Here is a 13,444-nt window from a genome sequence, read left to right on the forward strand (position 1 = left end):
ACCTTTTACAAGTAATTGCAAGATTTTCCTGCAGCAAAATCAGATTTTCAGATTTCAAAGAAACGTATTTAAATAAGTTAATTAGCCCAACATAATTCTACAATTTTAACTGCTTATAGGTAGGTAGCTGTAAAAAAATTATTCCGATATCTAATCTTTCTGTTACCTAAACGATTCTTGTTAGAGTTGTTTTTGCAGTAAATAAATGAAAGCCAAAGATTTTCTTGAATTAGTATCTGCCTATAATAAAGTTTTATTTAAGCGATATAGGTACCTATAGAGAAATTTTGTAAGGGGTGTCATTATTATGTGATATTAGCATTGTAATAATAAACACATTAAACAGACGTAACTAATCGTAAGAACAACTTTTTTTAGATTACATTCACATAGACAATAAATAAGCATATAAACTGTTAATACTAAATTACCTATTTTTATTTAGGTATACCTCTATTTTATAAAGCTAACATTTCATGAAGGCGAGGTATACAGATTCAAACGTTTGTAGAATTTTAAATACTTAAAGAATAGTAGAATTACCAAGTACCTAGTGAAAACCTTTTCAAAACACCCCGTATATCGCTGTAAAAGCTCGAGTAGAATGAAATAGCAGTCGTGACCTTCTTTCGCAGGAAACAAATGGGTTGCCTAAACAGATATCAAATATATGATAATTTCGAAAGAACATATTCTTTAGATTGTGCCTACTAAATTGCATTTATTTGCATAAATTACATTTACATTGCGGCTTATTATTAGTATATCAATTGAACATTAAAATGACATATATTTCAAGTTGTAGAACGCACCTAAATTTTTAAGCGTTTCTGTGCTTCCCTCTAACGGCTGGGCACTGTAATCTGTAGTTATTCTGTGAAAATAAAAATGTCGGTGGATTGTTAGTGGCGGTTTTTATACAAATGAAAATATTGTGAAATTTGTTTTCAATGTGGACCGATTTATTACAGGCAAAATATACTTGATGTGCTGCTAAAAACAATACATATTCTAGTAGGCACCGTACATTGAAAAGTACTTCTATATTGACGCTATTCAGTTACATAGTGACGCACTAGTAGCGTTACCCAGCAGAAGCTATTTGGATCGTTGTTGATATAGTCTATAAAGCCAAAATTTATGTATTTATAAGTGCTGTATTTCAATGGAGGAAAGTGGTGCCCAAGAAAAACAATCCACTGCAAGGCGCAAATCAATTCAAAAAAATTCAGATTCACCTACTCCAGAGGAGCCTCCGTCATCAATTAACGGAAAAGAACAGGAAATGATACAAGATAAGGAAGCAGAGGGTGAAAAAGATGATAAAACAGAGGCAAATGAATGTTCCGATGCTAAAGCAGCAGGTGAGAGTAAGGAAACTAGTGAACATTCTAAGACAGGTCGTAAACGTAAAGCAAGTGAAATGAAGTCTGATGATGGCATCTTTGATGAACCCCCTGTTAAAGAAAAGCCACAAGTTCAAGATAAATTATCAGAACATGAAAAAACATCTACAGATTCTGAAATGGAAACAGATGATTTACGTACGTATTTGTAAAGATATTTTTTTCCACTTTATGCATATGATTGTGCTCTAAATGGTTTTAAATAATCAAAATAAATAAACCATCTAGGCAGATTCACTAGGAGTTTTATATTGTTATTAAGTGAGGTTAGAATTTGGTTTATATGAATTTATTATTTAGTATGTTTTACATGATTATTAAATATATTTCACTACTTTATAATAATTTACAATGTGTTGTGAAAATAAGTTCATTACTTTTATTGTAATTCATGCTTATTTATTTTTTAATTTAGAAGGGGATGTTTGGTAATTTTATCTTTTTTATTTACATGGCCGTTATTTTAACTCTATACTTACATTAACTGTTTTTCTATTAGGTGGCATAGAGGAGTCGTTAAGATCGGAATCTGTAAATGCTTCATGGGACCAGACGTTTGGAAAGGGTAAAAGAGCTCGCATTCCAAATAAGAGATATAGTGATTTTCCTCTGACACCTTCAAGGGTAAAGTCAAACATTACTGAACACATTGACCAAGTTCATAATGGGGAGGCAAAAGAAAATATTGAATCTGAAAGCGGATCGACGTCTGATTTGTCTGGTTCAAAATCAAGTCATACAAGTAGTCCAGCTGGTTCCGTTTACAAGAAAACCAAAGCACCCGTAAATTTGAATAACCCAGATTTTTTGAAACCGTTCCAGTATGGTTGGAAAAGAGAGCTAGTATATAGAGCTACAACGGATAATCTGAACAAGAGAAACGGTGACATATATTACTACACACCCAGCGGTAAGAAAGTACGCTCAATGAGAGAGGTCGCAGAGAATCTAAAGGATCGAAATTTATCGTTGAGTAATTTTACTTTCTTTAAAGAGCCTTTAGGTTTGAATGACCCAGAAAAAGAAACAATACGGGATGCAAAAGTTAAGTCTGGCTCTGAAAAGAAATTTGTTGCGGCCTCGTCCCGCACTACAAAATCATCAGGTACTTCAAGTCCGGCAGTTTCATCACCTGTACTTCCTACATCGATTACAGAAACTAAAGAACCAACAGCAGCATTAGAAGCCCCCAAAATTACTGAACCTGCAACGCCAAAACAAAAAAAGAATGTAGCAGCTAACTTGAAGGTATTCTTAATAAACCATTTATTTATTATCTATATAAAAGTAAATACACAAATTTAAAATGTTTTATATATGAAACATTGAATGTAAAATAGTAAAGTAGATATAGAAGGTAATCCTTTGAAGTATTAAATTATTTGGAAATATTGCTATTTTTATGGAAAAGCCATAACCAGATAAACATGGACAAATTCCCAACAAAGCTTGTTTATAGGTCTTGTACTTTGTAGCATTAATTTTCTGTACTGAAAGTATTGAATCGAAATTTATAGTAATTTATAATTATAAATTTTAATCTGTTACACTCACAATAGCTTGGTCAGGATCGTAAATAAACTATTATTTTTATAACGAATAATGGAAATATTTTCTTTAACTATGCATAATAGAGGTACATTTCATTATATGCACTGAAGAAAGGGCAATGTTTAATGGAAAACATTTCCATTGCTAATTATAAAAGTAATGGTTAATGTAAAAAATTTACATTATTGATTACAAAAGTAATGGGTCATGTAATCTTTATAAAAAAAATACATTATTATTTGTAGTAGATGCCTTTTTAACATTTATTAAAATTTATTTAGGTTAAATTGACACCGTCAAAAAGCAAAGCTGCTAAAGCAAAACCCAAGAAGAAAGAGGAGGAATTGCAGATGGGGACTTTACCACCGACCTGGCAAAGTCCACCAAAGAAGAGTCCAACAAAGGCTACCAGGTAAGCTCTTTGAAGGTTTTTGAGCACATATCTGTTTTTTTTTGTGGTAGAATGTTTTATTTTTTATTCATCTAGCCACTCTACGCGGTAGTTGTTATTTAGTGGCAGAAAATAACTGTGTATTGGAAGGGTCTTTAATCATTGCAAGTCCTGCCCCCCCTACTTTCCTTTTCCTTTTTACATCGTTTCGCATTACAGTGACATGGACAAAAGGTGTCAGCCGTGTTCGATACGTTGCGAAGGCGTCTCGGGTCCAATACCGAATCTCCAGTGCCGCATTTGTTTGTGCTTGTATCATAACGAATGTGTCGGCCTGTCGCCGCATGTGGCCATTGCAGATTATGTGTGCAAGGTACGACCATAAATGAAAGGAAAATGGCGGACAGGGTGTTTGAAACGCCACTCGGGTTTAACTAGATTCCTTTTCTTTCGAGACGCTTGAATTTGAAATATTTTTTCTGAGAAAATGGAGATTACTAAAGTTAATTAAAGGGCATATTTGCAGTTGCTTAAATTATATTTAAAAAAAATTGTATGATCATAAAGAGCCGTTATAGGGCGAGCATAGGAAGACTGTTCTTGGAGCCATGCTTACCCTACTGTAGTGCTTGGTTATACGTTAATAATGGCAACTGCCATTTTTAGTCTTTAAAAATGGCGTGAAGGAAAATATTGTATATTTATTGAAGTTTGTGGCCCTTTAGTAGTTTATCTAAAAGCATTGGCATTGCCAGTTCGAGTATTTTGTTAAATGTGTATTAGTACGTATTTTAAAGTTGTCGCAATTTTTAGGTCTCTATAAAAGTTTTTGTTTGTGGTTTTATTAGTTGAGTTATTAAGTGTACTTTGTACATTCTGTGTGAAGGTTAGAGGACGTGGGCCTGTTTTTTTTACCTCTGACAATGAAATTATAAGCAGAAAATGTTACCTAGGTATATACAGTTTCAAACGCTCTGTTGTCCAACTGTTCTCTAATGTTTGCTATTGAGTTTAAAATATATTACTTACTGATACGTAATGTCTGGAAGTTCTGTTTTTGACGTAATTTACATTTAAAATATGAGAAAAAGTTTAGACCGGAGTAGTGCTCAAAACAGAACTTCTAACTTCGCTTATTGATAATGGTTGAAGTAGTAACTTAGTTTATCTTCGTAGAACTGCCAGCTTGGTCCGGATGAGAGTTCAGCCTCTGCGTCAGCAGTGGGCCCACCTCCTCCTCCTCCACCACCTCCTCTCACTCCCGTTAACACTATAAAGACGTTATCGGTTGCAGCTACCGCGTCTTTACCAAAACTTCAAAGAATTCCTAAGCCAAACGAATTGACTACTTCCGTTAACGTATCGTTAAAACCCCCTCCGTTAAAACCCGCCCCAACTAATATATCCGATCCTATCCCCAGCTCAGACTTGCCTAAGCTAACCCCACGACCCGGAATCATAAGTTCGATAGTTCAAAATTCCGCAAAAACCCCTGATACGGTTCCTATTTCTGAGTCTAAAAGTATCGTAGGTTCAGTAACTACTTGGTTTCCCCCAAGTTCAACAATTCAAGTTAGTCAAAGTTTAGATAACGTAGAAAACGCAAATGCAACTCCTCCACCACCTCCACGACCTCAATTTGTTGAATATTTTGGTAACAAGAAGTATCTAGTAATTCCCAAACATAATGTTGTCAACGTTTCACCCACTATTGCCGCAACGGCTACAACACCATCAAGCAGACCCGCGAACGTAGATAGTTGTGAGGGTGGCGTTGTAGGCTTTAGCGATACCGAAAAAACAGCAACGGAAGCTTCTTCAGGGGCGGAAACAGCTCCGACGGCGGTAACACCTGGGGGAGCTAATATGGAAAATTTAGATGCCGTAATCAAATCGGAACCAATGTCTCCTATAAGCAGTGAAAGTGTGACAAATTTGACCGATTTGAATCAATTAAACCTTTGTTCTGATACTAAAATTCCTTGTGATACTCCTCCCTCTCAAGTTATTCATGAAGATAATGGAACGAATGCGGACGTAGAAATTAAGAGGGACAATGGAGAAAACGAAGCTGAATCAGAGTGAGTGTCTTATATTAGTGGCATACCGTTTTGTGGTTTATTTTTTGCAACATTTTCCCTAGTCGTCCTTCCTCTTTTTACTTGAAAATTCCAATACATTGGTTATTTCGCTACTACATCTACTCGAAATTCTTGCATTTAAAAACCAATATTTTCTTTCAATTTGTTGCTTTTTATACAAATTTGTAGTTGCTTAACGTAGTTAAGTAATTGTATTCTAACTAAAAGAATCACTTACTGATAGTTTAAGTTCCTTAATATAATCATGTGGTTCTTCAACTGCATCTTATTTTGCTACAATGTTGAAATGATAATTATTTTATTTTGTATATAGAATTAAGTAACTAAACCTGGTATCTTTTTCGCAGAGCGGCGGAGAATAAAAGAAGTTCCAAACGTCTAGCAAAATCAGCTCAACAACAAAAATTCGATACAACGAAATCGCCGGAAAAACAGTTCATGGATAACTTTTTGCAGAATCTGTCATTTGGATACAAAACTCTTTTGTGCGTGTTTCAATACTTAAAAATGCAAGATTTGTTGCGTGCAAGTTGTGTGTGTAAAATGTGGCGTGATATCGCCAGCCATCCCTCTCTTTGGCACACAGTACGAATGAAGAATTCACAAATACACAGTTTCGAAGGTCTTGCAGACGCATTACAAATTCATGGTACAGTGCATTTGGATCTTCGTAAGATGCTGTTACCTGGAAACGGAGATGAAATTTGGCCTGAGTTTTCGAGGGCAATTAAGAAAGTTGAAACGTTAAGAAAGATTGAACTATGCCGTTGCCCTGCAACGGTTGTAGAACAGTTGGCCCTAAGTAATCCAAAATTAGAAGTGATCAACGCGGTTACGATAAAATGCGAAAGCATGGGATTAGCACCGTTAGTTTATTTAAAATGTTTGCAAGAATTGAGGCTGAAATCGACCGCTGGGTTTTCTTTAACTTCTGATCTGACAGCTCTTAGCGATCTAAAACAGCTTAAGCATCTTTCACTCACGTCAATTAAGGACTTAAACAAACTTAATATCGATGTAATTGCAGATTTATCGAATTTGGTATCTTTAGAGCTTGGAGAATGTTCAGATTTTCCAAAATCATTTGGTCACGATATTTTGTCGCGGTTGCACAAGCTGGAAAAACTGCGCTTAGAAAAGGGCCAGGGAAACTGTCACACGTTTGACATTTTAGACGCTGTTAAAGGGATGCCGCAAATGGAACAACTAGAGCTTGTCAATTTTGACATTAAACCCGGTTTCGACAAAGCCCTGGGAGCATGTACTAATATTAAAAAATTGCTGATAATACCGACGTACATATCACAGAGCGCTACGACAAATCACATGGTCTTAGGAGGAGTGTTACGATTACGGAATACACTCTTACATTTTGTATGGGGCGTGACGTTAGAACTTTTGAGGGTGACTGAATTGTTTGTGGATCAGTGTGAAGATCCGGATAAAAAAGAAAAGAAAGAAAAACGTTCTGTTGGTAATGGCGATAGCATTCCGGTGCTTAAACCGGTACCGTTATTGAAGGAAGGGCAAACAACATTAGACATCCCCCCCGCACAAGATCCTCCCCAAGTAGAGATATTGCCGCTACCCAATTTACAAAAGTTGCTGTTACAAAGCTTGCCAACGACTCGTGTTAAAATTTTGAAAATACCCTTTCACGCTACGTGGCGGCAAAGTATAACGGATACAGTGAACTGATGAAGTAGGTGTTATTTTTTGACGAGTCATATCGTAAGCTGTTCGTACGGTAGATCATAATGACGTCCTACGTTTAAAGGTGCAAAGTGAAAAAAAAAGAGCAATTATAAACTTACTGAACCACATGTTGGTAATCGGTTAAGAGTGTAGATAGAACTACAATGTTTTTATGAAAGTAATTAATACATACATATAAATATTATTAAAGTAGTATATAGCTATTATGTTGATTATGTTTCGTCTTTTGGTTTCCTTTTGTAGCTCTATGCATTATGCCTCTTGAAGACCACACTTCAAATTTCACCATAAGAGTATATATGATCGAATTAATTCAATGGTTTTTCTTGTTTTTCTTTTTTTACATTAATAAAATATGATCTCATATTTAAATGGTTGCCTTATATTTAAAACATTTTAGCTTTTTTTTTTGCTGAACGTAATGAGGAGGATAAACTATAAATCGCAATGATTATAACGGACCATCAGAATTTGACTTAATTATTTGTTAATTCACTTTAAGTTACTGTTGTAGAAGAGAATTTGATAATTATTATTTGTTTTTTGTCGTCAAAAAAATCACCCATACTTTTTTCCGTTTGTAGGAATTAACGTTGTATATTAACCCGTCTACATTTCAGTAGACGTTTTATTTCAAACTTTAACCCATATACAAATAAATAGATAGCTTATCAGGTCAAGAGTCTTTTGTACAGTTAGTTACTTAGGTATATACATATGCATATTTGTGTATTACTTAAAGGACCTGACGACTCCGTTGTAATTAAAATAAATGTTCGTTTTAATAAAGAAATTTTATTTTCATAACACAATAAACTACGTACATATAAAATTAAATATCTAATTAGTTTTGTTTCGTTTAATAATTAAGTTTGTATTTTTTGTGTTTCTAAATTTGAATATGTTGAATATTTTCGCATTTTTGATGTAAAATATGTTCTTTTTTTTAATGAAGATTGCTAAGAACAAGGTATGTTCAACTATGTACAAATTTTATTTAACGTTTTAAGTGCAAACACAATTAAGGAAGACATTTTCTTATGAATAAAAATATTTACTATTGTAAATGATGTAAATTTATAGATGTGATGGTTTTTTAAAGTAATAAATGAAGTACCTTAAAAGTGGTATACTTTGTATTGTTTTTTAGAGCACATCTTATAATTTCAGCAGTTTTTGGGGTTTGCTTCCATCACAGTCGAAAGGTTCCCTTTACTTTTAGTTGTCGTGGCATTATAAATTTTTACGACGCTTTTGATTTTTTTGCAATATCTGCACTTTTTGTCAAGACCTTTACTTTGGTTAATTACGGCTTACGCAATACTTTTTAAAAGTTGCTATAAATGTATGCATGGACCATAAACCTCTTGCATACTTACCAGGTCTAAAACATTATTAGGTAAGGGTAATTATAGGAAGCGAATAGAAGATGAGCATTATTGGTGTTTATTGTTCTGAAGGGTTAGTTATAAGCTATCGAAAAATATTATGCAGGTATCTTCAAACAAACATTCAAAAAGTGCGTAGAGCATAGCTTTGAAAAGTGATTAACATGGGATTATGAAACGATTAGGGTTCATAGAGAGTTTTCTAAATTTTATATTACAGTGTGATTGTAACTAACCTTGGAGTAATTTTGGTTTTTCATTTAAGCAACGGTAATTGAAATTAAGCTCAAATGTTAAAAGAAGGTAAAATAATCATTCAAAATAATAAACAGACCGGGTACAATTTAATAATGGTGTATAATTGGTTGCAGAGATTCTTTGTGCAAAATAATTTGCTTGACTTTAAGTACAAACTGCGCATGGGCTACTAGTGATGAGTGGGAATAATATTCATGCGCGCTGTTTTAAATCCGTGGGTTCCACGCTCGTATCGCTGGAAAAGTGTATGTGCTCTTACAATGGCTATTTCTTAAATTCTAACAAATAACACGGTCGTATTTTTATAAAAAGTATATATTTGATACCCGATGTATCATTAAAACTGTTGCGTGATACGGAGTGAGTGTTTCAAGTGTTGTAAATGCAGTTTTGCGTACTTTTGTGAACTTGCAGCTTCTTACCTTTATAGAAGAGGATGATACAGTACTTAAGTAAGTTCTAGCAATTAATACTTTATATCCGTTGTATCTGTTAGCACAATCAATATAGAAGATGATACAGAGATAATGCAACTATTTTTAGATATAGTTTTCGAATTGGTTGTCAAGGATAGGTGTGATGTTTCTTTAGCACACAAAGTATTTAGGTATATAATATACAAAATGTACCAAGTATATCTCAGAGAGTCTGATAATATTTGTGTTATAGCGTTGTTTTTTGATAGCGACTATGCATATTTAATTAAATTTATTCGTGCCGTTCAAAAATACCTATACCTACGCGAAGAAAAAGTAATCCACGTGAATCTATGAACAAATTATTACTGCATCTACATTATATGAAAAATTATTATTAATTATTAATGATTGTTGTACCGACTGTTCTACCAACATAAATAATGTTTTTTGAGAAAGGTCTTTTTTAGAGAAATAGATGGATAGATATCTATTATCAAATATTCATGTGAAAATTAATTTTCTATTTATACCAACTATAAATTTTCCTCAGGTAATGTAACGATTTATAAAAGTTGTAGTTTATTGAAAAACAAAAATTGCTCAGTAGTATGTAAACAGCCCTCTAATTCTTACTTGACTTTTGTACTTTTGTATTTGAACAAAAATGAAAATATTATACATTTGACGCGAGCAAACATTTTTTACAACTGTTACGAGTTTCAATCTTAAAAATAATTAATTAAATACGTAACTAGCAATGCACCTTACTCATTATCTAAAATAATTTAGGTATAAAAATGCATGGGTAAATTTTTTAGTTGTCAATATAAATTATTAAAGTGTAAAATGAAGAAGTGAGTATATTGTATTAAGAAATCATAAACACCACTAATCAGAATAGAAAGGCGTGTGTCACAGTTTTTTTTGCTGCTGATTCTTATGCGACTTGTTTGCGTTTTTTGTCTCTGATATCTTCAAGTTCATTTGAAGGAATAAGAAAGATATATACATATACAGTGTCAATCACAGAAAATTCAGTTTAGTTTCTCTATAAACGTAGTATTACGAAATAAAATAGTATTGGGATGTATTTGGTCATTTCGTTTCTAGTTTTCTTACTTAATTTAAAATTTAGTATTTCCCTGTAAACGAAACGAGAATTTTTACATTTTAGGCAAGTTTTTACGTATGTATGTAATCTTTTTTAAATCTTTAGTTATCCTTACATTAATCCTGACACCAAACTTCAAAATTTCCTTCTATAATATTCACTATCCTGTGCACTTAACACTATAAGTAATATTCCTTTTTCTATCCTATAACTAACAACTCAAACTAAATTTCCTACCCCTTCAATACAATTTAATATTTTTACACCCTTATATATTGCACACAAACATGGGATTATACATGAGTGAAATTTCTCTACAATTAATCTTTTCTAAACCTGGCCTTGCTTTCCTAGCAATCCCTCTCATTTGTAATTCAAAAATTATTTCGATTTTGTAAAATTCTCATTAAATCACTCAGGCAAGTTTTTCGTTTTTGTGAAAGTTTGGAATTTGAGTTTTATTTACAGCCCTTTAGAATAGAATATAGTGGTATATTGTTGTTGCCTTAAAATGGTCCAAGTGGATAAAACTTGAGAAGGTACATTATTATTGACGCAAACCTGATTGATATTAATAAGCCTTCATAAGATTTACTAAGCCTTCAGTTAAGCCCTAAAAAATAATCTATACATATCCTAACAGCAATTCGGAAATAGTGTTTGCGTAGGTTTTAGGTGCATGTACCATATGTTGAAGTAAAGCTGCCGACATTGTACGGTCAACCAGACGGTTCACGCATACGTGATTGAATCATGTTCCATAAAAATGCATATGTACTTAGGTGAAATTTTTGGACAAAAGGTTTGAGTCCTTGCCTAATAATCGAACATAGAAGTTACATATTTGTTTGTGGATATTTTGTCTTTTTACGCCACATGAGCGAAATGCATAATTTGGTGGACGTATGGAGTATATACTTTATTATTTATATGAAAAAAAAAGGCTGAACTATTTACACGAATTTTCCTATTTTTCCAAGGGGGATGTAGCCCTTTGATAATTGCATGCAATAGAATATCCCCATCATGCCATCGCCGATAGTGTATTTACTATGAATCTCCAGGGTACAACATATCTTAAGTGCACTTGTGTATGGTGAATGAATGCGCTGACCAAAGCAATCTTTTTTTTCAACTGACGGAAAAGTAAAATAAAGTGACACAATTGGACGAATTTCTACACGGACAGTTGTCTAAATGACACATGAATTGTACATGCTAATTGCAATTTATTTTTAATTTGAATTAGTATTTTACCGTCGTATTATACAATATTAATATTAATGGCCGATCAATTGAGTGACCAAGATATTGCCCGTTTCAAAGAGGCTTTTTCGTTGTTTGACCGAGCAGGACGCGGTAAGATTCCTGCCGAAGAATTGGGAACGGTAATGCGAGTATTGGGTAAGATTCCTTCGGAAGCACAAATAAACGAATTTATCAAAGAAGTGGAAGGCGATCAAACAGGTTATGTTGATTTTCCCGATTTTTTAACAATAATAACACGCGACATTAAGGACCGATACTGGGACGAAGAGGAAGTACGCGAGGCATTTCGACTTTTTGACAAAAACGAGACTGGTGCTATATCAGTTGAAGATTTCCGACACATTCTCGTCCATCTCGGTGAAGATATGACGGATGAGGTTATCGATGAAATGATTGCTGATGCAGGTTCTGACAATGACGGATTTATTAATTATGAACAATTTGTTAGCATCATTACGGCAAATGATATGCCTACTTATAATTATCTCAAACCTCAAACATGTCCAGAACCCAATAATAAATTCTGAAAATGCTTTTTAAATGTTGCGATAGTAAATGCGATCTATATACAGAATAGTCTCTAGGGCTTCGATTTGTGAAATGGAAAAACGAATTCCTTATACCTCTTAAATCATACTTAGACATACTCGTGATTTTTCTAAAATCTTATCATTTTTTTGTGAAAATTTTTTACCATTAATCAGCAGTATTAACATCTAGCAAGGAGGACCTAGAGATAGCTTTAAATAAAATGGAAGCGGTACTGACAGATTAATACTGTATGAAAATAAATAAAAGTAAAACTAAAATACTGGTATGTGAGGGAAAAAAAAGTAGGGAAAGAGCGAATATAAAGATAGGATACGAAAATTTAGAGGAAGTGGCTGATTTTAGATATCTAGGAAGTCAGATAAATCAGAACGGAAGGAGTAGTAGGGATATAAAGTAGAGGATAGCGCAGGGTTGTGTTACCTTTAATAAAAAGAAGTCAATTTTATGCTCGTGAACGATTAATTTAGAAATTCGAAAAAGGTTGTTAAAGGTGTATGTTTGGAGCACGGCGTTGTACGGGGTATGGACAGTGGGAGCGGCGGAAAAGAAAAGGTTAGAAGCGTTCGAAATGTGGTGTTATAGGCGGATGATGNTTAAATGTTGCGATAGTAAATGCGATCTATATACAGAATAGTCTCTAGGGCTTCGATTTGTGAAATGGAAAAACGAATTCCTTATACCTCTTAAATCATACTTAGACGTACTCGTGATTTTTCCTAAAATCTTATCATTTTTTTGTGAAAATTTTTTACCATTAATCAGCAGTATTAACATCCAGCAAGGAGGACTTAGAGATAGCTTTAAATAAAATGGAAGCGGTACTGACAGATTAATACTGTATGAAAATAAATAAAAGTAAAACTAAAATACTGGTATGTAAGGGAAGAAAAAGTAGGGAAAGAGCGAATATAAAGATAGGATACAAAAATTTAGAAGAAGTGGCTGATTTTAGATATCTAGGAAGTCAGATAAATCAGAACGTAAGGAGTAGTAGGGATATAAAGTAGAGGATAGCGCAGGGTTGTGTTACCTTTAATAAAAAGAAGTCAATTTTATGCTCGTGAACGGTTAATTTAGAAATTCGAAAAAGGTTGTTAAAGGTGTATGTTTGGAGCACGGCGTTGTACCGGTGTGAAACATGGACAGTGGGCGCGGCGGAAAAGAAAAGGTTAGAAGCCTTCGAAATGTGGTGTTATAGGCGGATGATGAGGATAACGTGGGTAGAAAAGGTTAGAAATGAAGAGGTATTGGAAAGAATAGGAGAACAGAGGACTCTATGGA

General features: G+C 33.7%; 2 protein-coding genes across 3 annotated transcripts; both read left to right on the forward strand.

Annotated features, from left to right (window-relative positions):
- Positions 1-861: 861 nt before the first annotated feature.
- On the forward strand, positions 862-7,690 carry LOC108736687 (proteoglycan 4). 2 transcript variants are annotated; one of them, XM_018469214.2, is made up of 7 exons: positions 862-1,544; positions 1,906-2,316; positions 2,401-2,654; positions 3,239-3,369; positions 3,568-3,721; positions 4,525-5,429; positions 5,798-7,690. In XM_018469214.2, the coding sequence occupies exons 1-7, from the start codon at positions 1,166-1,168 to the stop codon at positions 7,146-7,148; spliced, it is 3,585 nt and encodes a 1,194-aa protein (XP_018324716.1). In that variant the 5' UTR covers positions 862-1,165; the 3' UTR covers positions 7,149-7,690. The 2 variants fall into 2 exon arrangements, with proteins under 2 accessions (XP_018324716.1, XP_018324715.1); XM_018469213.2 differs by having other exon boundaries at positions 1,906-2,654.
- A 3,832-nt stretch (positions 7,691-11,522) lies between these two features.
- LOC108736667 (calmodulin-like) lies at positions 11,523-12,138 on the forward strand. Its single transcript, XM_018469166.2, has one exon. It carries the CDS (start codon positions 11,626-11,628, stop codon positions 12,136-12,138), a length of 513 nt encoding a protein of 170 aa, XP_018324668.1. The 5' UTR covers positions 11,523-11,625.
- The last annotated feature ends 1,306 nt before the right edge of the window (positions 12,139-13,444 follow it).

The sequence above is a fragment of the Agrilus planipennis genome, unplaced genomic scaffold (genome assembly GCF_000699045.2).
Source record: "Agrilus planipennis isolate EAB-ADULT unplaced genomic scaffold, Apla_2.0 scaffold12, whole genome shotgun sequence".
NCBI classification, from domain to species: Eukaryota; Metazoa; Arthropoda; class Insecta; order Coleoptera; family Buprestidae; genus Agrilus; species Agrilus planipennis.

What these genes read in the sequence shown, in the direction of transcription:
- LOC108736687 (XM_018469213.2), top strand. Translation starts at nt 1,166, where the DNA reads ATGGAGGAAAGTGGTGCCCAAGAAAAACAATCCACTGCAAGGCGCAAA. An exon ending in ATGTAGCAGCTAACTTGAAG is followed by an intron (nt 2,655 to 3,238) that starts GTATTCTTAATA and finishes AAATTTATTTAG; the next exon opens with GTTAAATTGACACCGTCAAA. An exon ending in GAAAACGAAGCTGAATCAGA is followed by an intron (nt 5,430 to 5,797) that starts GTGAGTGTCTTA and finishes TCTTTTTCGCAG; the next exon opens with AGCGGCGGAGAATAAAAGAA.
- LOC108736667 (XM_018469166.2), top strand. Translation starts at nt 11,626, where the DNA reads ATGGCCGATCAATTGAGTGACCAAGATATTGCCCGTTTCAAAGAGGCT.